Source organism: Suncus etruscus, chromosome 3 (assembly GCF_024139225.1).
Source record: "Suncus etruscus isolate mSunEtr1 chromosome 3, mSunEtr1.pri.cur, whole genome shotgun sequence".
Taxonomy (NCBI): domain Eukaryota; kingdom Metazoa; phylum Chordata; class Mammalia; order Eulipotyphla; family Soricidae; genus Suncus; species Suncus etruscus.
The window spans coordinates 35,448,097-35,471,062 of NC_064850.1; the positions used below are offsets into that span (position 1 = coordinate 35,448,097).

The following is a 22,966-nucleotide window of genomic DNA, read 5'->3' on the forward strand; positions in this document are numbered from 1 at the left end:
GTCACATTCCAGGGCATAGCCCCCCCCCCCTTTTAAAAACCTGACACCCTCTTTGCAGACAGGAAGAAGTGCCAGTACCTCAGAGCAAGGGTCTCAGAACCCTTAGTGGCTCCCCAGGAGCACAAGGCAGCTCTCCATGCTCTCCCCTGCCCGTCACTGCCACAACACAGTCAAGCATGGTTGCCAGGGGCTGATAGACAGTATAGCATGAAGGGCACTTGCCTTACATGTGACCAACTCGGGTTCTATCCCCAACATCTCATATGGTCCCCCAAACCCCACCAGGAGTGATCCTTGAGTGCAGAGCCAGGAGTAACCCCTGAGCACTGCTGGGTATGACACCTCCCCCGCAAAAAAAAAAAAAAAAAAAAAAAGCAAACTGGCTGTCCGGTTCAGAAGAAGCTGTCAGGCCAAGAAGGCTCCATGGAGTGAACATAGGCTTGGCAAGCGGGAAAGAGACCAGGGCAGCACATGGCCCCTGAGCACTGCTTGGAGGAAACCCCTGAGCACAGAGCTGGGCACAGCCTCCAAACGCTGCTGGGGGTGTCCGAGAACCAAGGGGTTCACGTGTCAGCTGAGTGGTGGGCAGGCCTAGGCATCCACATCCTTTTCCTCCGTAACCGGGGAGATGAGAAGAGAAGAATGGGGTGGAGTTTGGCAAGTACAATCAACACCAATGTCACTGAACTGGTATAAAGCCAATGAGGAGTACTCAACTCTCTCTGTCTCTCTCTGTCTTTCTCTAACACACACACAGATATCTACAAACAGAAACTGTAGTGGAAGGAAACACAGGACTTGGGAAACACAAGCTGTTTAAAATTCAATCATGAAGAAAGAATTAGACGCATTCTGAGTTCCCCATGTACTGGGGACCAGCCAAGTCCACCATAAGTCGTATGGAATTGACAGCCATACATTTCACGCAATCACCCCGCACCCCCTGAAATAGCTGCCTAGGCATTTCAGAGCTACCAGAGGACTCCTTTTCAACTGCCAAAAGACATGTTTGGTTTTTTTTGCAAGGCTCAGAAGACCTGGGGCTCTCCTGGTGATCTCTGGTCAACTGAACAGCAGGCCAGGCTTGCTTGCCCTGCACTCGGCTGACCCGGGTCCAGATTCCTGACACTGCATATGGGTCCCTGAGCCCTGCCAGGAGTGAGCCCTGGTACAAAGCTCCTGGTGCCAGGAGGAAGTCCTGAGCACTGCCAGGTGTGCTTCCAAACAAAACAAAACAAAACAAAACAAAAAAATCTTTTTTTTTTTTTTTTTTGGGGTTTTGGGCCACACCTGGCGATGCTCAGGGGTTACTCCTGACTGTCTGCTCAGAAATAGCTCCTGGCAGGCACGGGGGACTATATGGGACACCAGGATTCGAACCAACCACCTTTGGTTCTGGATTGGCTGCTTGCAAGGCAAATGCCACTGTGCTATCTCTCCGGGCCCACAAAAAAAATTTTTAAACCAGAAAAGCATTTTAGTCACAGAAGTGTTCCTAATAATGTAAAAAAAAATTTTTTGAAGGTGCCAATTCTCCTCTCTTCACTTCAGAGGCGAGGCATTTCAAGTGACAAATAGACCTTCGTAAATAGAAATAGTAGAATGTGGAGGCTGGAGCAATAGCACAGAGGGTAGGGCGTTTGCCTTGCATGTGGCTGCCTGGGTTCAATCCCCAGCATCCCATATGGTGCCCCAGCCTGCCAGAAGTGAACTGCTGGGTTTGGCTCCAAAACAAAACAAAACAAAACAAAATAGCAGAACCTAAGGAGTAGCAGAATGTGGATATGTAGCAGGTCCTTCCTATGGTGATTGCCACGGACCCCACATCTCACTGAGTTGGAGACAGATTTCCACCCCGACATGTGATGCGCATGGTGCCACACACACCACCCCAAGAAGCTTGAACCCTTCACAGCTGGCACCTGTGGGTATCCCTCCCCAAGTTCTTATTTATCCCACCTGAGTGATCAGAATTGCCCACACCTGAAATGGGCAGGTAGAGCAGTAAGCACGGGTTGGGGGAGGGGAAAGGGATTAAGAAGGAGAGTTAGGGGCCCGGAGAGATAGCACAGCGGTGTTTGCCTTGCAAGCAGCCGATCCAGAACCAAAAGCGGTTGGTTCGAATCCTGGTGTCCCATATGGTCCCCCGTGCCTGCCACGAGCTATTTCTGAGCAGACAGCCAGGAGTAACCCCTGAGCATTGCCGGGTGTGGCCCAAAAACAAAAAAACAAAAAACAAAAAAAAAAAAAAAGGAGAGTTAGAGAGAGAAGTGTAGCAGGAGCGAGATTCATCAGAGAGATTCAGCATCAGCAGTAGAGCATCAGCAAAGAAGCAGCAGCAGTAGAATCAGCAAAGGGAGTTAGTCAGCAAGGAAGGCTGGAAAAGCAGCTGAAAGGGAGACAGAGGCTAAGAGAGCCAGAAGGTGTAGGGAAGTAGCTGCTTGGAAAAGGCTTAGCATAGAAGCCATGTGAAGAAATGTACCTGGCGGTTAGGATCGTGAAATAAAGCTGGCTGATTCCTGGAACTTCATCTGACTGCTTTGTGAATCTCTCCGCTCTCCTCCTGCAACCTTTAGACCTGCCACGCCGTAGGGACTACAGGAGCCGGGTCGGGCCTAGAAAGGCCTCACCATCCCCACACCAACTCTAGGACTCTTTATTTTATATTAAAACAATAGCACCAGCCACACCTCTGATCATGACAGCTTTGCTGTCCCAGTACAGGCACGCAGAAGTCTGCGACACTCACAGAGTGGCCCTGCCAGCACAGTGACAGGCGTGAGTCAGCCGAGAGGGGCCTTTGTTCCACAAAGTTGCTACCTGATGCACCCACATTTGATCTTGCACCCCAGGAAAGGGACAGACACAGTTATGATGCCCACATGATGCAGCACAATACAAGCCACCTCTCCACAGCAGCAGTCAGTCCTCCCACACGCGATCCCGACTGGCTCAATCAGGGGTCCAGGGAGTGTAGGGACAATGCTTTAAGCACCTTCACTGGGCCCCAACTTCGAGATGTCCAAGTGGGTTGCATCACTCCACTCTCATGCCCGACATTCTCCTGAAAACTTGTAACACATGGAGCTCATCTTCATCAAAAACGGAGAGCCAAGCTAGGCTTGAGGCTCTAGGCTTCTGGCAGCCTCTACCAGCCTTGGTAAAAACCAGCCCCCAACTTTTGTTTTTGGAGCCACACTCAGTATTGCTCAGGGATTACTCCTGGCTCTGCACTCAAGAATCACTCCTGGCTGGGGCTGGAGCAATCGCACCAGCAGTAGGGTGTTTGCCTTGCAGGACAGACTTGGTCCGAATCCCAGCCAATATGGTACAACACACCTGCCAGGAGTGACTTCTGAGCACAATCAAGAGTAATCCCTGAGCGCCACCGGGTGTAATCCAAATCCCCTCCCCAAAAAAGAAGCACTTCTGGGGGCCAGAGTTGGGGCCAGAGCGCAGCAGTGGGATGGGTGTTTGCCTTACAAGAGGCCAACCCAGGACCAACTCAGGTTCAATTCCTGGCATCCCATATGATCCCCCAAGACTGCCAGGAGCGATTTCTGAGCAGTCAAGAGTAATCTGAGCACTGCCAGGTGTGGCCCAAACCCTTCCCCCAGGGGACCATGTGGGACGGTGGGGATCAAACTTGGGTAGATTGGGTAGATAGGCAAGTCCCCTTCTGGCTGTACTGTTTCATCCTAGCTCACATTTTTTGTCTTTTGGTTTTGGGTTATACCCAGTGGTGCTTAGGGGTTACTTCTGACTGCTCTCAGAAATCGTTCCTGGCAGAGCTTGGGGGCCATATGCTGGGGATCAAACCCAGGTTGGACACATGTCAAGGCAAACACCCCAAAGCTTGGCTAATTCTCTGGCTCCCAAACCTATGTATATCAGAAATTGCTCCTGGCTTGGAGAATCATATGGGATGCAAGTGGATTGAACCGTGGTTCATCCTGGGTGAGCCGCATGCAAGGCAAATGCCTTACCGCTGCACCACTGCTCCAGCCCCACAAACCTGTATATTTTAAGCTATATTAGGAACTCTTTTGGGAGTCTACAAGGTCAAAGAAGTGAGGGGTTGGGCCCGGAGAGATAGCACAGCGGTGTTTGCCTTGCAAGCAGCCGATCCAGGACCAAAGGTGGTTGGTTCGAATCCTGGTGTCCCATATGGTCCCCCGTGCCTGCCAGGAGCTATTTCTGAGCAGACAGCCAGGAGTAACCCCTGAGCAACGCCGAGTGTGGCCCAAAAACCAAAAAAAAAAAAAAAAAAAAAAAGAAGTGAGGGGTTGGGGGGTCAATCAAACTGTGGCCCCCCCTTGCAATGTGCACCACACCCTGGGCTCCTCCCAGGCACCAAGAAGTTATTTTTATGGGGCTTATCTCAATGAGCCATACAATGGGTTTTATCATCTGTGTAGTTTCCTAAAACTTTGATCACCGCATTCCAAGTCTCCATGAATGGGAGCCTGGAAAGAAAGCACAGAGGGTAGGCCGTTTGCCTTGCATGTAGCTGACTTGAGTTCAATCCCTGGTATCCCATATGGTCCTGGGGACTGAGTCTGCCAGGAGCAATTTCTGAGCAGAGAGCCAGGAGTAACTCGAATGCTGCTGGCTCTGCCCCAAAAATCAAAAAACAAATACAAAAACAAAGTCTCCGCTGTAGCCAGAACAGAAATGCATCTAATGCAGTGATGTTGGTGCCACATGTATTGCGTTAATAAAACCACACTCAACTGCGATCCCCCGGTGGTACACACTGGCCTTGACATGATAAATTCAATGGTAAGATTCCTTTTGGATTCCAGCACTTCTGCATCCTCAGCCTTCACATCTGCAGAGTGAAAGCCTCACTCCTCTTCCAGAAGAGCTGCGGTGGGGTATGAGGGAGAAGCAGCCTACAGAATGTTTCTGGGAGCTGAAAAAACTCTCCAACGGAGGGCTAGAAGAGATAGCACAGCAGGGAGAGCATTTGCCTTGATTGTGGTCGACACAAGTTCCATCCCAGCATCCCATCTCAGGTCCCTGGGCCTGCCAGATTTCTGAGCACAGAGCCCAGGAATAACCCCTGAGCACCACCAGACATGGCTCCCAAGACTAAAAAGAAAAAAACCTCTTTTATTTTTTTAAATTTTTGGGCCATACCCAGAGACACTCAGGGGTTACTCCTGACTACGCATTCAGAAATCGCTCCTAGCTATGGTCTCCCATATGGTCCCCCGAGCCTGCCAGGGGCGATTTCTTTCTTTCTTTCTTTCTTTCTTTTTTTTTTTTTTTTTTTTTTTGGTTTTTGGGCCACACCCGGCAGTGCTCAGGGGTTACTCCTGGCTGTCTGCTCAGAAATAGCTCCTGGCAGACACGGGGGACCATATGGGACACTGGATTCGAACCAACCACCTTTGGTTCTGGATCGGCTGCTAACGCCTTTGTGCTCTCTCTCTGGGCCCAGGGGCGATTTCTGATCATAGAGCCAGGAAGCCCAGAGCTGCAGAGTGTGACCCAAAACCCAAAAATAAAAAGAAATCACTCCTGGCTTGGGGGGACCATATGGGACACCAGGGAATGGAACCTCGGTCTGTCCTAGGCTAGCGTGAGCAAGGCAGACTTGTGCCCTGCGCCACCCCTCCGGCCCCAAGATAAAACATCTTTAACTGGCCTGAGAACACCTCTAACCCTGGAATAGTTAATACATGATTCAGAATTTTGCAACGAGCACCGGGAGTTTGCACTGCGAAGCAAACAGTGAGTGTGGGTTCTTCCTGCAGGCTGGCTATAAAGTCTACACTGGTTCTCACACCCAGCTGTACTTCCATGGCCTGAACATCAAAAAGGAAGATGTCCACCCTCCTGGTTGAACCTAACCGCCTCACACCTGCACACACACATCAAGCCTGGCCACAAGCCACCTTCTAAAGAGGATAACTGGCTTGTGAACACCCTATTTTATGGGTGTAATCTTAGTTAATCCCTGAGACTATAAAATGCCATGCCCATGTTACAGATCAGGAAACAGAGGCTCCGAGAGGTTAAATACTTGGCCTGAGGTAACCCAATTAGCAAGTAGCAGAGAGGGGATGATTGGAGCTTGTCTGCCTGACACTGGAGACAAAGCTTTTGGGGCTAGAGTGACAGTCCATTGGGTAGGGTGTTTGCACTGTGCACAACCCAAGTTGGTTGTTTCGTTTGTTTTTTGGTTTTTGTTTTTGTTTTTGTTTTTTTGGTTTTTTGGGCCACACCCGTTTGACACTCAGGGGTTACTCCTGGCTATGTGCTCAGAAATCGCCCCTGGCTTGGGGGGGACCATATGGGACGCCGGGGGATCGAACCGCGGTCCTTCCTTGGCTAGCGCTTGCAAGGCAGACACCTTACCTCCAGCGCCACCTACCCGGCCCTGTTTTTTGGTTTTGGGTCACACCCAGCGGCACTCAGGGGTTACTCCTGGTTCTGCACTCAGAAATTGCTCCAGGCAGGCTTGGGGACAACATGGGACACTGGGAATCGAATCCGGGTCTGTTTGTGTTAGCCATGTGGAAGGCAAACACCCTGCTGCTGTACTACTGTACCATCTCTCTGGCCCCCAGACCCAGGTTTAATCCCCAGTATTCCATATAATCCCCACCCACTAAAAGAAAAATGTGTCCCTCGGGCTGGAGCGATAATGCAGCGAGCAGGGCACTTGCCTTGCATGTGGCTGACCCAGGTTTGATCCTCGGCATCCCATAAGGTTCCCCAAGAGATCCCTGAGCACAGAGCCAGGAGTAAGCCCTGAGTGCTACTGGATGTGACTGTCACAATATCAAAAAGTAAAAATCAAAAACAAAACCAAAAAAAACAATACATACCTCATTTGATTTTCCTACTTGTTTTGGGGTCACACTACCATTGCTCAGGGGTTATTCCTGGCTCTGAGTTTGGGAATTGGGGGAACATATGGGAGGGATGCTGGGAATGGAGCTTAGGTAAGCAGTGTGCAAAGCAAACACTGTCCCTGCTGTACTTCATTCCGGCTCACACCTCAGTTTTTTATCCTGAAGTCTGGTTTCCTGGGTGCCAGAGCCAACAGCAGCTGTCCAGGAAGTCTCCCATGTGCCCTTGGTTTACTCAGGAACCTCCTAGACTGGGGCCTCCCCTGAAAGCTGAGACCCCCAAACTCTGCGCTGCCAAGCACTGATGTCACCACAGGCGGGCCCAGAGCGGCCTTCTTCGGTTGCTCGGGACAATGCCCAGGTGCGGTCACGTGAGCCCCACCGCCTCCATCTGGCAGTGTCAGGTGACACCCCCAGAGAGCTGCATCCCTGGGGGCAGGTAACTCAGTTGTACCAGCAGCTGGGAGGGAAGACACAGAGATCCTGGCTAAGCACACCAGGTCCTGACAGGGGTGATAAGTCTTTTCATAGGCCTGCTGGGTTGCTCCACAGGTCTCTAACTGGCAGAAGGGGAAACAGAGGCAGAGTGTATTAAGACCAGTACTAGCAGGGGACCCAGACAGGCCTGCCTCAGATAATGGGAAAGGCCAGTGGGAGAGGGCCAGGGAGGATGAGGTTTTCTGAGAGACCCAGACTGGGAGAAGGACTCACTGACAGAAACTTTTTAGGAGCTGCAAAGTCTGCAGATTAAGGTGGCACCTGCCTGGGCTGGAACCATAAAACATCGGGGACAGTGTTTGCCTTGAACGTGGCCAACACAGGTTTGATCTCTGGCATCCCATATGATCTCCTGAGCCCCAACCAGGAATGATTGCTGAGTGCAGAGCCAGGAGTTACCCCTATAAACAGGAGGGTATGCAAACCCCCCAAAAGTTTGGGCTGAAGACATAGTACAGGAGGTACAGGGGCTAGGTGCTGATTTCACCTGCGTGGCGGCAATGGATATGATCTCCTGAGCACTGCCAAGTGTGATCCCCTGAGCACAGAGCCTAAAATCAGAAAGCAAAAAAGAGGCAGGGGCCAGGAGCCGGAGAGATAGCACAGTGGTAGGGTGTTTGCCTTGCACGCAGCTGATCCAGGACGGATGGTGGTTCAAATCACAGCATCCCATATGGTCCTCAGAGCCTGCCAGGAGTGACTTCTGAGGATAGAGCTAGGAGTAATCCCTGAGCACTGCCGGGTATGACCTAACCCCCCCACCCCCACCCAAAAGAGGCAGGGGCCAGAGCAATAGCACAGTAGATAGGACATTTGCCTTGAACTCAGCTGACCAGGGTCCTATTCCCAATATCCAATATGGTCCCCAGAGTCTACCAGGAGTGATTTCTGAATGCAGAGCAAGGAGTAACTCCTGGGCACCATGGGGTATGACCCCAAAACAATAAACAAACAAAAACGACAGAAATAACAGACAGCAAAGCCAGCAACTGTGCTAAATTTACTTTATCCCATTTAATCCTCTTGGCTCTTTCTTATTTAGGGGGTGGGTGGGTTTGGGCCACACCCGGCAGTACTCAGGGGTTACTTCTGGCTCTCTATCAGAAATTGCTCCTGGCAGGCTCGGGGGACCATATGAAATGCTGGGAATCAAACCCAGCTCAGTCCCGGGTCAGCCACTTGCAAAGCAAACGCTCTGCTACTGTGCTATCGCTCCAGCCCCTCTCTCAACTATTTCTATTGCAGAGGAGGGTAGGAATCTTTGGGAGGGCCATTCCTAACAATATTTCTCCTGGCACTGTTGGGTCCAGCGGTGCTGTAGGCCACCAGGTTCACCCACCCCAGAGGAAGAGACAACATGTGGTATCTAAGAATGGCACCCAGGGACTCTTCATACCATTCATGAACACCAACCCTTAAAGCAACAGCCCAGCCCCTGTCTATGAAGAAAGGATGATGGGGACAGAGACCTTGCCCAAGAACCAGACAGGCCCTCATTGGGCTGACAAAACTAAACACCGCAATCTTTCTCTATTTTCTTCCAGTGAAGTCACTCTTACAGCATGAAGTGCATACAAATCTTTGTTTGTTTTCGTTTTTGAGCCATACCCAGCTGTGTTCAGGGCTTTCTCCTGACTCTGCCAAATGCAATGCCAGAGATGGAACCTGCTAGGATGCAAGTCGCTGTCTCTCAATTCCTCTCTGGCCTACTCTGTTTTTCATTCTTTTTCCATCTTGTTTGGTTTGTTTCCCCCTGTTTTTTTGGGCCATGCCCAATAATGTGGCTCAGTGCTCAGGGATCAATCCTGGCAGAAGTGTGAACCATAGGGGGTTTGGGGGCTCCTGGCTGACTCTTCTTCTTCTTTTTTTTTTTTTGCCTTTTTAGGGCTATACCCAGCAATGTTGAGGGAGTTACTCCTGGCTCTGTACTCAGGAATAAGTCTTGGTGGTACTCAAGGGATCATATGGGATGCCAAGGATCATACCCAGGTTGGCCATGTGCAACGCAAGTGCCCTACCTGCTGTGCTATCGCTCTGGCCTAGACTGACTCTTAATTATAGTCTGGTGCGTTCTGGAAAATGAAAACCACACATCAACAGAGAATATTTCTTTTTTTGGGGGGGGCTACACCTGAAAGTGCTCAGGGGTTACTACTGGCTCTACACACAGAAATCACTCATGGCAGGCTTGGGGGATACTGGGTATATGGGATACTGGGGATTGAACCTAGATTGGCAATGCCCAACGGGCTATGCTACTGCTCCAGCCACCACAGAGAATGCTTTTACCCCTACAAACATCCTTACCGATGTGATGCATTTGCAGAGGTCACCAACATTTTGCTGTCCCACTCCTGGAGCAGGAAGTCTGGGGGTATACCACCCCCACCCCACTCAGCACCTATGCTTACTGAAACTATTCTGTCCTTTTCCTCTTCTAGAAAATCTCCCACCCCACTTTAAACTCCCTATGTGGGTTGGAAGGTGCCAGTAAGACCTGGAAGTGTTGCTGGAGGACAGCCTGTTCCCACCTTCCTAGGCACTTCTGGGAGGAGAAAACAACCTATCAGACTTCCAGGGGTGGAGAGACCCTTCCAATAGAATCCAGCCCTTGGGCCACGTGGTGCCAAGGAAGAGCTGGCATTTCTCTCGCCTCGGCCTAGTGCCCTCTGCTTTAGGAATCTCAAAGGTCAGGCAAGCAAGAGAACAGTCCCAGGCTTTTACTTTCCTGCTTGGGTGTAAAAGCTGAACGAAAAGGCTCAGACACTGCTAGTTTCTTTAATTAAACAAGCCAAGCTGGAGTAAGGGCAGGCTCAGTCTTCCACTGGGTCCTACAGCCCAGGAATCCAGTCCATCGGGGGACCTAATGAGCGGGGTTGGTGGTGAGATGCCAGAGCCTGATGCTGTTTCAAAAGAGAAAAAAGAGCCTCTGGCCCCACCCCGGAAAAAACTCACTTCATTCATGATATCAGAAAACATCTGCTTTAGAATTGAATCAAACATGCCATGGATAAAGTTGAGGAGGATGAAAAAAATGATATCCCAGCTTCAAATCAAGACTTAAGTCTCTCTCATCATCACAATACCAAATGACTTCTTAAAACCAATAGTTCAGGGGCCGGAGAGATAGCACAGCAGTAGGGTGTTTGCCTTGTACTCAGCCGACCCAGAAAGGACGGTGGTCCAAATCCTGGCATCCCATATGGTCCCCCAAGCCTGCCAGGAGCGATTTCTGAGCACAGAGCCAGTAGTAACTAACCCCTGAGCCCCACCGCCGGTTGTGACCCCCCCACCCCAAATACCAATACTACAGTAGGGAGGCTGCTTGCCCTGCACATGGCCAACCTGGGTTTGACTCTGTCAGCATATATGCCCCATCCCCAGCCTATCAGTAATGGTCCCTGAGCACAGAAACATCACCAAAAATAAAACCTGAGCACTGCCAGAGTGGTCTAAAAACAATCAAAAATCCCCAAAGAAGCAACATTCCCAGGAAAGTCAAAGCAGGCCTGGTTAGGTAGGGCTAGTTTAAACCCCTTCTCCAATGCTCTGGATCCAGCTTTGACTCTCCTGGGGCTACAAATGAAGCTGATTCTCATTAGCTAATGGATTTATCTGTAAGGATGCCAACTCACTGAGGGAGGGCAGGCAGGCAGGCAGGTGAGCGTGAGGGGGTGGAGCCCGAATGTTCTGGGTTATTTTTCCTATTTTGTTTTGTTTTTGTTTTATTTTTGCTTCCAGTGCCTGTGAATCATCCTGACGCTGTCCCAACGCGTCAGTCCCCTGCAGTTTCTAGAGTTAAAAACAGAATGAGGTGCAGCAGCCAACACCCCCAAAGTGGCACAGGCTGCCAAGCCAGGCAGCAGAGGCTGCTGCAGAATGTGGCCCCAGGGGGGGAAGGATGCGATGAGACACTGGCTTGGGGTGACAGTCCTCCACAGGCCTCAGACCCCTGCTCAAGCTTCAAAAAGAATAAGAGGCAACACAACAGCACCTCCCACCACCCTGGCAACCGATAAAACCTGCCAGAAACAGGGGACTTCACCAAGGACCTAGCTGGCAAGGAGTGGGTGAGAGAAGCCCCATGAACAAGACACAGAGACAAGGGGCCCAGAGTGGTGGTGCAAGTGGTAGGGTGTTTGCCTTGCATGCTCCTGACTTAGAATGGACAGCGTTTCAATTCCATGGTGTCCCATATGGTCCCCCAAGCCAGGAGCGATTTCTGAGCACATGGCCAGGAGTAACCGCTGCACTATAGTTTTTTTGGGTGTGACCCAAAAAAGCCAAAAAAAAAAAAAAAAAAAAAAAGACAGAGGCCAGAGAAGGGGCAGAGGCAGAGACCAGGGGCTTCCTAACCTAAAGTGAAACTTGACTCACACACCCAGGTTCCCGCCCACCCCACACTTCCTGTAATGAGACACTCCCCTTTACAGTTCCTTGCCCCCATCAAAAAAAAAAAAAAATGAGGTTTTCTTATCACATTACCCAAAGCCCAATTAAGTTTTAGTGTGACGGCTACTGTACTTCTTGGATCTGTAGGTGACAGTCATTCCATTCCAAATTTCCTTAGGCTGGAAGCTAACCCCCAAGGCAGGGGAAGAGTCCTTGAATAGGGGCCTCCCATGGGCCCCACCAGACTCCCTCTTCCTGCTGCCACCTCCCAAGGTCCTCAGGTTCTCGGCCTCCCTCGCTCCAACGTCCTGAAGGTCACTTACATTTGCAACATGATTTGGTTCAAAACGATGCCGTCAACTAAGTCCATGTACATGCTCAAATTGTCCCCGCGGTCGCTTCCGAACGGCCCGAAAGTTTTCACCTGCGGTGCAGACGGAAAAAGAAAAGAGGAGAAAAGAGTCACCCCCACGTGCACTGTCCAAAATTCTTCCCTGGGCACAAGTGGCACTTATAGAAAGGGATTAATCGCCCAGTGGCTTGCTTCTACCCCTTGGAGCCTGCAGCAGCAGCAGCAATCCCAGAATCTCCATGCCCTCCTGGCACAAGGAAAACCCTCCTGGCCACCTTTCTCCAGCCAGGGTGCGAATAAATCAAAAGGACTTTTCATGCAACCACTGCGTGTCCCCCTCCACCCCCAGCGCCCCGCACCCGCTGGTTTCCGGATTTGGAAACTACAGAGCGACCCCCTAGAAACACCCGGGCGGCTCCGGATGCCGGCAGGAACAGGTGTAGCCGGCTCGGCTCGGCTCGACTCAGCCTCGCGGCCCGGGGCTGCGTCCTGCACCCGGGCGCTCCGGCTCCGGCTCGGGGGAGTTGCAAGCACCTTGGGGTCCGGCAGGGAGTGAGCCCCGGCTTGAGTGGTTCCCTCCGACACCCCCAGACACCCCGAGTCTGGGAGAGCGGCTTCCCGGGCCCCCCCAAGCGGAGCGTCTGGAGCCCGGGCACCCACAATGGGGGGCAGAGGTGGGCTCAGCACTCACTCACCCAGGTCACCAGCGGGCTCTGCAGGAAGAGCTCCAGGAGCTCCGAGACCGTCACGTCCATGCTGGAGGCAGCTGCGAGCGCCCCGCCGGCTCCGCACCCCGCGCGCGGCCCGGGCACCCGGCCACCCAGCCACCCAGCGGAGGGCTGCGGCGGCGGCTCGAGGCCCGAAGACAAAGGCGGGGTGCCGTGCGCGCTCGGCGGCGGCGGCGGCGGCTCCGAGCGGCGGGCCCCGCGGCCGCCCGGGGCTAGGCTTGGGGGGAAGGGGAGGGCCGCGCCGCGCCGCGCCGCGCCGCGCCGCGCGCCCGCCGAGGAACAATGCATTGGCCGGGCGCTGCGCTGCGCCGCGCTCCGCCCCTCGGCGCCCAACGCGGCCCGCGCGCCGCCTCGCACTGCCAGGCAGGACCCGGGAGCCGGCGAGCGGGCGCGGCGGTGGCACTGGGCGCCCGGCCCGGCGCGGCCGGCCCGCGCGCGCGTGGGGCGGGCACCGGGGAAGTCGGGACGGGAGGAGGCGCTGAGCCTGCGCCTGGGGAGAAGGGGGCGCCCTGCGTGGGAATCCCGCGCGTGGGAAGGAAAGGAAGGGGCGTCCGGCGTGGGGATCCCGAACGTGGGAAAAGAAGGGGTGCCCGGCGTGGGAAGGAAGGGGCGCCCGGAGAAGCCCGCGAGTGAGAAGGGAAGGAAGGGGGATCCGGAGTGGGAATCTTGCACCTGGGGAGAGAAGAAAGGGGTGCCCGGCGTGGAAATGTCGCACGTGGGAGGAAAAGGAAGGGGCGCCCGGAGTGGGAATCCCGCACGTGGGAAGGAATGGGGGGCCCTGCGTGGGAATCCCGCGCGTGGAAAGGAAAGGGATCCCCGCGCGTGGGGAAAGAAGGGGCGCTCGGCGTGGGAATCCTACACGTGGGGAGGGAAGGGAGGGGCGCCCGGAGTGGGAATCTTGCACGTGGGAAGGAAGGGGGGCCCGGCGTGGGAGGGAAAGGAAGGGGCGCGTGGGAAGGGAAGGAAGAGGCGCTCGGCGTGGGAACCTCGCACGTCGGAAGGAAATGGAAGGGCGCCCAGAGTGGGAGTCCCGCGCGTGGGAAGGGAACGGAGCCCCCTGCGCGTGGCCCAGCTTGGGAATCTCCCCTCGTAGGAAAGGAAGGGTTGCTCGGCAGGGGAATCCTGCACTTGGGAAAGGAGGGAAGGAGGGAGGGAGGGAGGGAGGGAGGGAGGGAAGGAAGGAAGGAAGGAAGGAAGGAAGGAAGGAAGGAAGGAAGGAAGGAAGGAAGGAAGGAAGGGGCGCCAGGCGTGGGAATCCCGCACTTGGGAAGGAGGCGCTGGCTATTTGATAGCACGTGGCACTGGGGATGGGGAGCCCCGTCCTAGCGACGGCAGCTTCCGTAAAGTGGGGCCCCTGTGCGGGGTGTGCTTGCCACTCGACCAACCAATCAACCAATCAACCAACCAACCAACCAACTAACCAACCAACCAACCAACCAACCAACCAACCAACCAACCAACCAACCAACCAACCGCGCCGCCCAGCACATGGCACCTCCGAGCGCGCGTGCAGCGGTCACCGGGGCCAGTTCCGGGCTCCACCCTCTGCCACTCGGTCATTGCTTCCTGCTCCACTGCTAGCCCAGCTCCGGGCGGCCACACTCGGGTTACCTTGGAGCCCGACCCCCCACTGCAAGTGAAACCCCAGGCCCACAACTGCGCGCCCGCCTCCACCCGGATTGGCCGGGTGCAGAGCCAGGAGGTCCCCAAAGAGAAACTTGATATAGGGTTTAGACGGCAAGTGCGGTCTAGCAGAACACAATTCCCCCAGGTTTTGGTTGAAGCTACGAAGTAGTAACGTACTTAACCCGAGGCCCCCTTGGGCTTGGTGATAGTTTTTCTTTTCTTTTCCTTTTTTTTTTTTTTTTTTGCTTGTTTGTTTTTGGGTCACACCCTGCAGCGCTCAGGCGTTACACCTGGCTCTACGCTCAGAAATCGCTCCTTGCAGGCGCCGGGACCATAAGGAATGCCGGGATTCGAACCAACGTCCTTCTGCATGGAAGGCAAACGCCTTACCTCCATGCTATCTCTCCTGCCCCGGTGATATTTTTTCATACGATCCCGTCATTGCTCAGTTTCATGCATTGCTCGGATTACACTATTCACTCATCCAGTTCTCACGCGGGTCCGGAGCTGGCTGGCATGCCCTGCAGGTTTACATGCAGTAGGCGCTAAATAAGTGCCCGCAGGCTGCGGTGTTCGCCCTTTGCAAGTTCTTCTGTCCCGTGGCGGGGCTGCGGCATCTGCTGGTGAATTGTGGCCTTGCAGTCGGATGGGGCCGCCCTGGGTCAGGATGGTGTGGGGTGAGATTGTGGCCTCATGGGCACTGCTGGCCAAGTTAGAGAAGTGTGAAAATTCAGAGTAACTGGGGCGAGAGTGATAGCACAGTGGTAAGGCGTGTCCCCGGATTCGATCGTCGGCATCCCATATAGTCCCCTGAACCTGCTAGGAGCAACCCCTCTTGAGTGCTGCGGTTGGAGGAAGGGAGGGAAGGAGAGAAGGAAGGAAGGAAGGAAGGAAGGAAGGAAGGAAGGAAGGAAGGAAGGAAGGAAGGAAGAAGGAAGGGAGGGAGGGAGAGGAGAGGGAGGGAGAGAAAGAAAGGGAAAGGAAGGGAGGGAAGGAAGGAAGGAAGGAAGGAAGGAAGGAAGGAAGGAAGGAAGGAAGGAAGGAAGGAAGGAAGGAAGGAAAGAAAGGGAGGAAGGGAGGGAGGAAGTTTGTGGCACCTGAGCAGACAGTACCTCACACTCTCTGCATGGTAGGACTATAAGGGGGTCCTGCCCTGGGAGGTATGCTGGGAGGTTTCCCTATCTCTACTCTGGTTTTCTTTGGCTCAGGCTATCAGGCTCTAAACCTGTAAAACCAAAAATAATCCCTGAGCACCGCCAGGCATGACCCAAAAAACAAAATTAAAAAAAGGTAATATTAATTAAAGGATCCATACACACACATAATATGTCTCACCCTCTTCTGCCATTGCTCTACTGAAAATTGGTTCACCCTGCCTGTGGCCAGGGATGTGACCCAAGTTGTCTCAAATGCCTGGTGAGCTCATTCCCAGCACCATTTGAAAAAAAAGATTGGGGCTGGAGAGAGAGCACAGCAGTAGGGCACTTGCCTCACATGCGGCTGACCGAGGAGGGACCCAGTTTGAGTTCTAGCATCCCATATGGTCCCCCAGCCTGCCAGGGGCAATGTCTGAGTGCAGAGACAGGAGTAACCCCTGAGCACCGTTGGGTGTGGCCCCAAACCAAGCAATCAATCAATAAAGTTTAAAAAACAAAAGAAAATAAAAAAGATCATTGGACCATGAGAGATAACACAGAGGAGAACACTTGCCTTGCACTTAGCTCACCCAGGTTCAATCCTCAGGACTACATATTGTCCCTGGAGTCCACTGGGAGTGATCCCTGAACCAGGAATAAGGAGTCAGGAGTAAAACCTGAGCACCACCAGATGTGACCCAAAACACAAAAATAAACAAATAAAAAATATAGGCCTTGGGACCGGAGCGGTGGCGTAGCAGTAGGTTATTCGCCTTGAAAGTGTCTGACCTGGGCCCGGAGAGATAGCACAGCGGCGTTTGCCTTGCAAGCAGCCGATCCAGGACCAAAGGTGGTCGGTTCGAATCCCGGTGTCCCATATGGTCCCCCAGGCCTGCCAGGAGCTATTTCTGAGCAGACAGTAACCCCTGAGCATTGCCGGGTGTGGCCCAAAAACCAAAAAAAAAAAAAAAAAAAAAGAAAGTGTCTGACCTAGGAGGCCGGAGAGATAGCATGGAGGTAAGGTGTTTGCCTTTCGTGCAGGAGGTCATCGGTTCGAATCCCGGCGTCCCATATGGTCCCCTGTGCCTGCCAGGAGCAATTTCTGAGCCTGGAGCCAGGAATAACCCCTGAGCACTGCCGGGTGTGACCCAAAAACCACACACACACAAAAAGAGTGTCTGACCTAGGACTGACCGTGGTTCGATTCCCGGTATCCCATATGGTCCCCAAGCCAGGAGCAATTTCTGAGCGCATAGCCAGGAGTAACCCCTGAGCATCATTTGTATGGCCCAATATATATATATATATATATATATATATATATATATATATATCAATTCTTAGCATTTCTATAATCCCCCAAACGCCACTAGGAGTGATTCCTGAGTGCAGAGCCAGGAGTAACCTCTGAGCATTGCTGAATGTGGATTAAATACATAAATAAATACATAAAAAATACATATATATGTATATGCCAGAAAGAACAGCAGGTAGGACATTTTCCTTGCACACAGCCAACCAACCTGGTTTGAATCTTCTGCATTGCCAAAAGTGATTCCTGAGTACAGAGCCAGGCGTTAACTCTAAGCATTGGCAGGTATAATCCGAAAAGAAAAAGGAAGGAAGGAAGGAAGGGAAGAAAGAGAGAGAAGAAAGAGAAAAGAAAGAAAAAGAGGTGAGAAAGAAAGAAAGAAAAGAAAGAAAGAAAGAAAGGAAGGAAGGAAGGAAGGAAGAAAGGAGAGAGAGAGGGAGGGAGGGAGTGGAGGGAGGGAGAGAGAGAGAGAGAAGAAAAGAAAAAGGAAAGAAAGAAAGAAAGAAAGGAAAGAAAGAAAAGAAAGAAAGAAAGAAAGTAAGAAAGAAGAAAAGAAAGAAAGAAAAGAAAGAAAGAAAGAAAGAAGAAGAAAGAAAAAGAAAGGAAGGAAGGAAGGAAGGAAGGAAGGAAGAGGGAAGGAAGGACGGAAGGAAGGAAGGAAGGAAGGGAGGGAGGGAGGGAGGGAGGGAAGGTAAGGAAGGAAGGAAGAAAGGAGAAGAAAGAAAGAAAGAAAAGAAAGAAAGGAAAAGAAAGAAAGGAAAGAAGAAAGAAAAGAAAGAAAGAAAGAAAGAAAGAAAGAAAGAAAGAAAGAAAGAAAGAAAGAAAGAAAGAAAGAAAAGAAAGAAAAGAAAGAAAGAAAGAAAATTGCTCCTTGTAGGCTTGCAAGTGCCAGGAATCCACCCCAGATCTATCCTCTGTCCTGTGTCAGCCATGTGCAAGGCAAACTGTGCTATAGCTCTGCTTCCCCCTTAGTTTTTTATTTAAATTTTTAGGTCATACTGATTATACTCAGGTCTTACTTACTCCTGTCTTTATCTCTATGCACACCCACTTTTTGGGAGTGCTTAGTAATCACTCCTGGCTGAGTGCTAAGGACCAAATGGAAGGGCCAGAGATGGAAGCCAAGTAGGCTTTGTGAAAGACAAGCACCCTACCCATTGTTAGTGCTCTGGCCCCCTATAGATTTGTTTTTCTCAGAAATCAGGAAATAATATGCTAATGTTGGCAATGCCGAAGTACAAATGTCACATTGAAAGCCAGGAAGCTCACATAAGTGAATTCGAAACAATTTCGTGTTCCTGTCATTTTCTCTTAGGGGTGGAGGTGGAGCTGCTTAAATTTGTCAACACTTGTCAAAATTTGACTATGAGAATGGCACGGAAGCAGTTTAGTCTGAGGAGTAGTGATTTATCAGGTATGGATAGTACAACATAGGGCATTTGCCTTGCACATAGCAGACTCTGGTTCAATTCTTAGCATCTCATATAATCCCCCAAACGCCACTAGGAGTGATTCCTGAGTGCAGAGCCAGGAGTAACCTCTGAGCATTGCTGAATGTGGACTAAATACATAATTTTATCACAAAACCGTAAAAGGGGCCGGGTAGGTGGCGCTGGAGGTAAGGTGTCTGCCTTGCAAGCGCTAGCCAAGGAAGGACCGCGGTTCGATCCCCCAGCGTCCCATATGGTCCCCCCAAGCCAGGGGCGATTTCTGAGCACATAGCCAGGAGTAACCCCTGAGCGTCAAACGGGTGTGGCCCAAAAACCAAAAACAAACAAAAAAAAAAAAACAAAACAAAACCGTAAAAGGGGCCAGAGTAATAGCACAGCGGTAGGGTCTTGCATGTGGCCAATCTGGGACGGACCTGAGTTCGATTCCCAGCATCCCAGATGGTCCCCCGAGTCTGCCAGGAGTAACTCCTGAGCGCCGTCAGATGTGGCCCCAGAACTGAAAACGAAACAAAACAAACAAAAATCAAACAAACCAAACCCAAGGATGTGTTTGTTGGCCAGAGGCCCTTGTCTTATTCAGACCATAGTACAGACTCAAAAGAGAGAATTCAACAGTCTTGTGTGGCAGAAAGCTGGTCAACTAATGAGGACTTTATTTTTTAGTATGATTAATATTTTTCTTTTTCTTTATTTAAACACTATGACTACAAGGCTGTTAACAATACAGTTGTGTTTTTCCCCCCACAGGTATCAAGTTATTCATGATTGAGTTTCAGTCATATGTCCAACACACTTCACCAACATATGTCATATGTCCAACACTCTTCACCAGCACACATTTTCTGCCACCAATGCCCCCAGTTTCTCTCCCATCTGCCTTTAGGGCATTTGTTCTCTCTCTCTCTCTCTCTCTCTCTCTCTCTCTCTCTCTCTCTCTCTCTCTCTCTCTCTCTCTTTTATTTTGTATTTGGGCCACACTCATTGGTGTTCAGAGGTTATTCCTGGCTCTGCCTTCAAAAAGTGATCCTGACAGGCTCAGGTGACTATATGGGATACCAGGGATTGAACCTAGGTTTTGTCCAGGGTAAGTGAGTAAGGCATTTGCCTTACTCACTGTGCTATCACTAGGCCCAGTGTTGTTGATTTAGATATAGCTCCACACCCCCAATGTGCCCGAGACTCCCTCCCCTGCCTCTATTACCTTCTTTCTGAATCTTCCTAATGACTCCCTCATTTTTGGCTTTTGTTTATGTTTTTTGTTTGTTTTTGTTTTTGTTTTTGGGTCACACCTGGTGGCGCTCAGGAGTTACTCCTGGCTTTGTGCTCAGAAGTCACTCCTGGCAGGCACTGGAGGACCAAATGGGATGCCGGGATTTGAACCATTGTTCATCTTGTGTTGGCCCTGTGCAAGGAAATGCCTTACCGCTGTGCTATCACTCTGACCCCCCAACCTTGATTATTTTTCCTTCCCTATTTGTCTCATTTCTGTGATCTAATGGGTGCTTTTCATCAATATGGCCTAGCTTCTCCCGCTAAGCACTACACATGCCAATAATGATATGCACAGTTAACTGACATCCTTAGCCAGTTTCAGTGCAGCATATATGTAGGTGAATACAAATAAAAGCTAAGGGGCTAGAGTGTTATCACAGTTGGTAGGGTTCTTGGCTTGCATGTCATCAACCCAGGTTCAATCCTCAATATCCTATATGGTGCCCCCCATGCACAACCAGGAGTGATTACTGAGTGCAGAGCCTGGAGCAGACACTTAAGAACAGCCGATGTGGTACACACAGAATGAAGGCCAGAGAGATAGCACAGTGGGTAGGGAGCTTGCCTAGCAGGCAGCCAATCCAGATTCAATCCCTGGCACCGTATAAACCAGGGGTGGCGAACAAGTTCGACACAAAGAGCCAAAATTTTAAACTGTGAGAGTCAGAGAGCCATATCACGCAGTGACCTGCCAAAACAAACACAACAAAAGCATATAATTTTAACAATCTATTAAACACATATTGCATTTTGCCATTTTGAGTGAAGGTAAAAATCCTGTTCGTCACCCCTGATAGACTCTCTCAAGCCCTGTCAGGAGTAATTCCTGAGCACAGTGGCTTAGCAAAACGAACAAACAACACCAAACTTTGAGTCTGAGAGATAGTACAGAATGTGTACTTGAATGTGGCCAGCCCAAGTTTAATCCATGGGCTTTTTTTGGGGGGTTTTGGGTCACACCCGGCAGCACTCAGGGTTACTCCTGGCTCTATGCTCAGAAATCGCTCCTGCCAGGCTCGGGGGACCATATGGGATGCTGGGATTTGAACCACCATCCTTCTGCATGAAAGGCAAACACCCCACCTCCATGCTATCTCTCTGGCCCCTCATTGTTTCTTTGATTTGAATTTAATTTTTGAAATCAGGACATTCATTCACAAAACTAGTTGAATTCCTTAAGATGAAATGGATGTGGGCCCGGAGAGATAGCACAGTGGCGTTTGCCTTGCAAGCAGCCGATCCAGGACCAAAGGTGGTTGGTTCGAATCCCGGTGTCCCATATGGTCCCCCGTGCCTGCCAGGAGCTATTTCTGAGCAGACAGCCAGGAGTCACCCCTGAGCACCGCCGGGTATGGCCCAAAAACCAAAAAAAAAAAAAAGATGAAATGGATGTGGGGCCGGAGAGATAGCATGGAGGTAAGGCGTTTAACTTTCATGCAGGTCATCGGTTCGAATCCCGGCATACCATATGGTCCCCCGTGCCTGCCAGGAGCAATTTCTGAGCATGGAGCCAGGAGTAACCCCTTAGCACTGCCGGGTGTGACCCAAAAACCAAAAAAAAAAAAAAAAAGAAAAAAAAAAAAGAAAAGAAAAGAAAGAAATGGATGCTGCAATAGCTGCCGTTTTGTTGTTCCCTCACAGAATCCATGTCTAAATCGGCAGTACACAATTTTCAGATGCCTCATGCGATTGGTCCTGGAGGTGTTCCTACTCTTGGCCTTGGTACGTCAGTTATACTTTCTCTGAACCCAGCTTGAACCCAGCTTGGCAGGGTAGCCACACTTGCCGCAGTGGACTTCTGCTGGTGGTAGGCCAGCGTGTGCATCTTGTTGTGTCGCTTCCTGAATGATGACGTCCTCTTCATCATCTTGCTTCTAGGCGGGAACCAAAAGACAGTTGTTTTGTTTTTGGATCTCACGAGGTGTCGCTCAGGGGTTACTGCTGGCTCTGCACTTAGGAATTGCTCCTGGCTCGGGGGACTATATGGATATGAGGAATCGAAGTCAGGTCCACCCTGGGTCAGCCACGTGCAAGGCAAACACCCTAACGCTGTGCTATCATTCCAGCCCCTGAATTTCTTAAAAAGTGATACTGAGCACTTTTTCATGTGCTTAATGGCAATCTGCTTGCCTTCCTCTTAAAAGTGTCTATTCATTTCCTCTTCCCATTTTTTGATAGGGTTTATGCTTATTTTTTTTTCAGCCACACCTGGCGGAACTCGTTGGTTATGCTTTTCTTTTTCTTTTTTTTTCTTTTTGGTTTTTGGGTTACACCCGGCATTGCTCAGGGGTTACTCCTGGCTGTCTGCTCAGAAATAGCTCCTGGCAGGCACGGGGGACCATATGGGAAACTGGGATTCGAACCAACCACCTTTGGTCCTGGATCAGTCATTTGCAAGGCAAACGCCGCTGTGCTATCTCTCCGGGCCCGGTTATGCTTTTAAATAAAAAATTTTTTTCTAATCTTTTTGAGTACTTTATATATCCTGGTCTTTATCTGATGTATTAAAAGCAAATATTTTTCCTTATTCAGTTAGCTTTTGGTGGGGGGGGGCACACCTGGCAACGCTCAGGAGTTACTCTTGGTTCTACATTCAGAAATCACTCCTAGCAGGCTCTTAGAACCATATGAGATGCCGGGGCTCGAACTCCTGTCCGTCCCAGGTCAGCCGTGTACAAACGCTTACTGCTGTGCCACCACTCCAGTACCTCTGGTAGCTTTTAGTTTTAACTTGTTTCTTTTTGTTTTGGGGGGTGGGTAACACCCGGTGGTGCTCGGGAGTTACTCCTGGCTGTTACTCCTGGCTCTGTGCTCAGAAATCACTCTTGGCAGGCTAGGTGGACTATATGGGATGCTGGGTATCGAACCCAGGTAAGGCAAACACTCTACACACTGGACAGTCTCTCTGACCCCTATTGGTTTTACATTCGATTGGCCTGGTGATTTGGATTTGGGGGCTTGTGGTCCTGAGGTTTGTTTTGGCTATTTACTGGAGGCAGGCCATTAGTATTGACATGGTTAGGGGATAGCAGCGGGAGAACCAGTAGGGGCAACGGGACACAAAACTCTATTTGCCACGAAGTGCTCTTGTTATAGGAAGAAGCCCCACTAGCTGCCCGGTGTCTCCTATGAAAACCTCATTCCTGGGGCCAGAGTGATAGCACAGCGGTGGGGTGTTTTCCCTGCACGCTGCCGACCTGGGGTTGATCCCCGGCATCCCGTATCGTATCCCAAGCCTGCCAGAATGATTCCTGTGCGCAGAGCCAGAAGTAATTCCTGAGTGCTGCTGGGTGTGACCCAAAAACAAACAAAAACCCCCATTCCAGTGCCATTTTT

General features: G+C 51.1%; 1 protein-coding gene across 1 annotated transcript in view; it reads right to left on the reverse strand.

Annotated features, from left to right (window-relative positions):
- The window catches only part of CCDC88C (coiled-coil domain containing 88C), a 105,311-nt gene extending 92,436 nt beyond the window's left edge, over window positions 1–12,875 (reverse strand). Inside the window, exons 1-2 of the mRNA XM_049769770.1 lie at window positions 12,801–12,875; window positions 12,077–12,177 (exon numbers count right to left, since the gene is read on the reverse strand). Coding sequence (XP_049625727.1) covers window positions 12,077–12,177; window positions 12,801–12,860 — 161 coding nt within the window. The 5' untranslated portion in view covers window positions 12,861–12,875. The remainder of the gene's footprint in view (window positions 1–12,076; window positions 12,178–12,800) is intronic.
- Window positions 12,876–22,966: the final 10,091 nt, after the last annotated feature.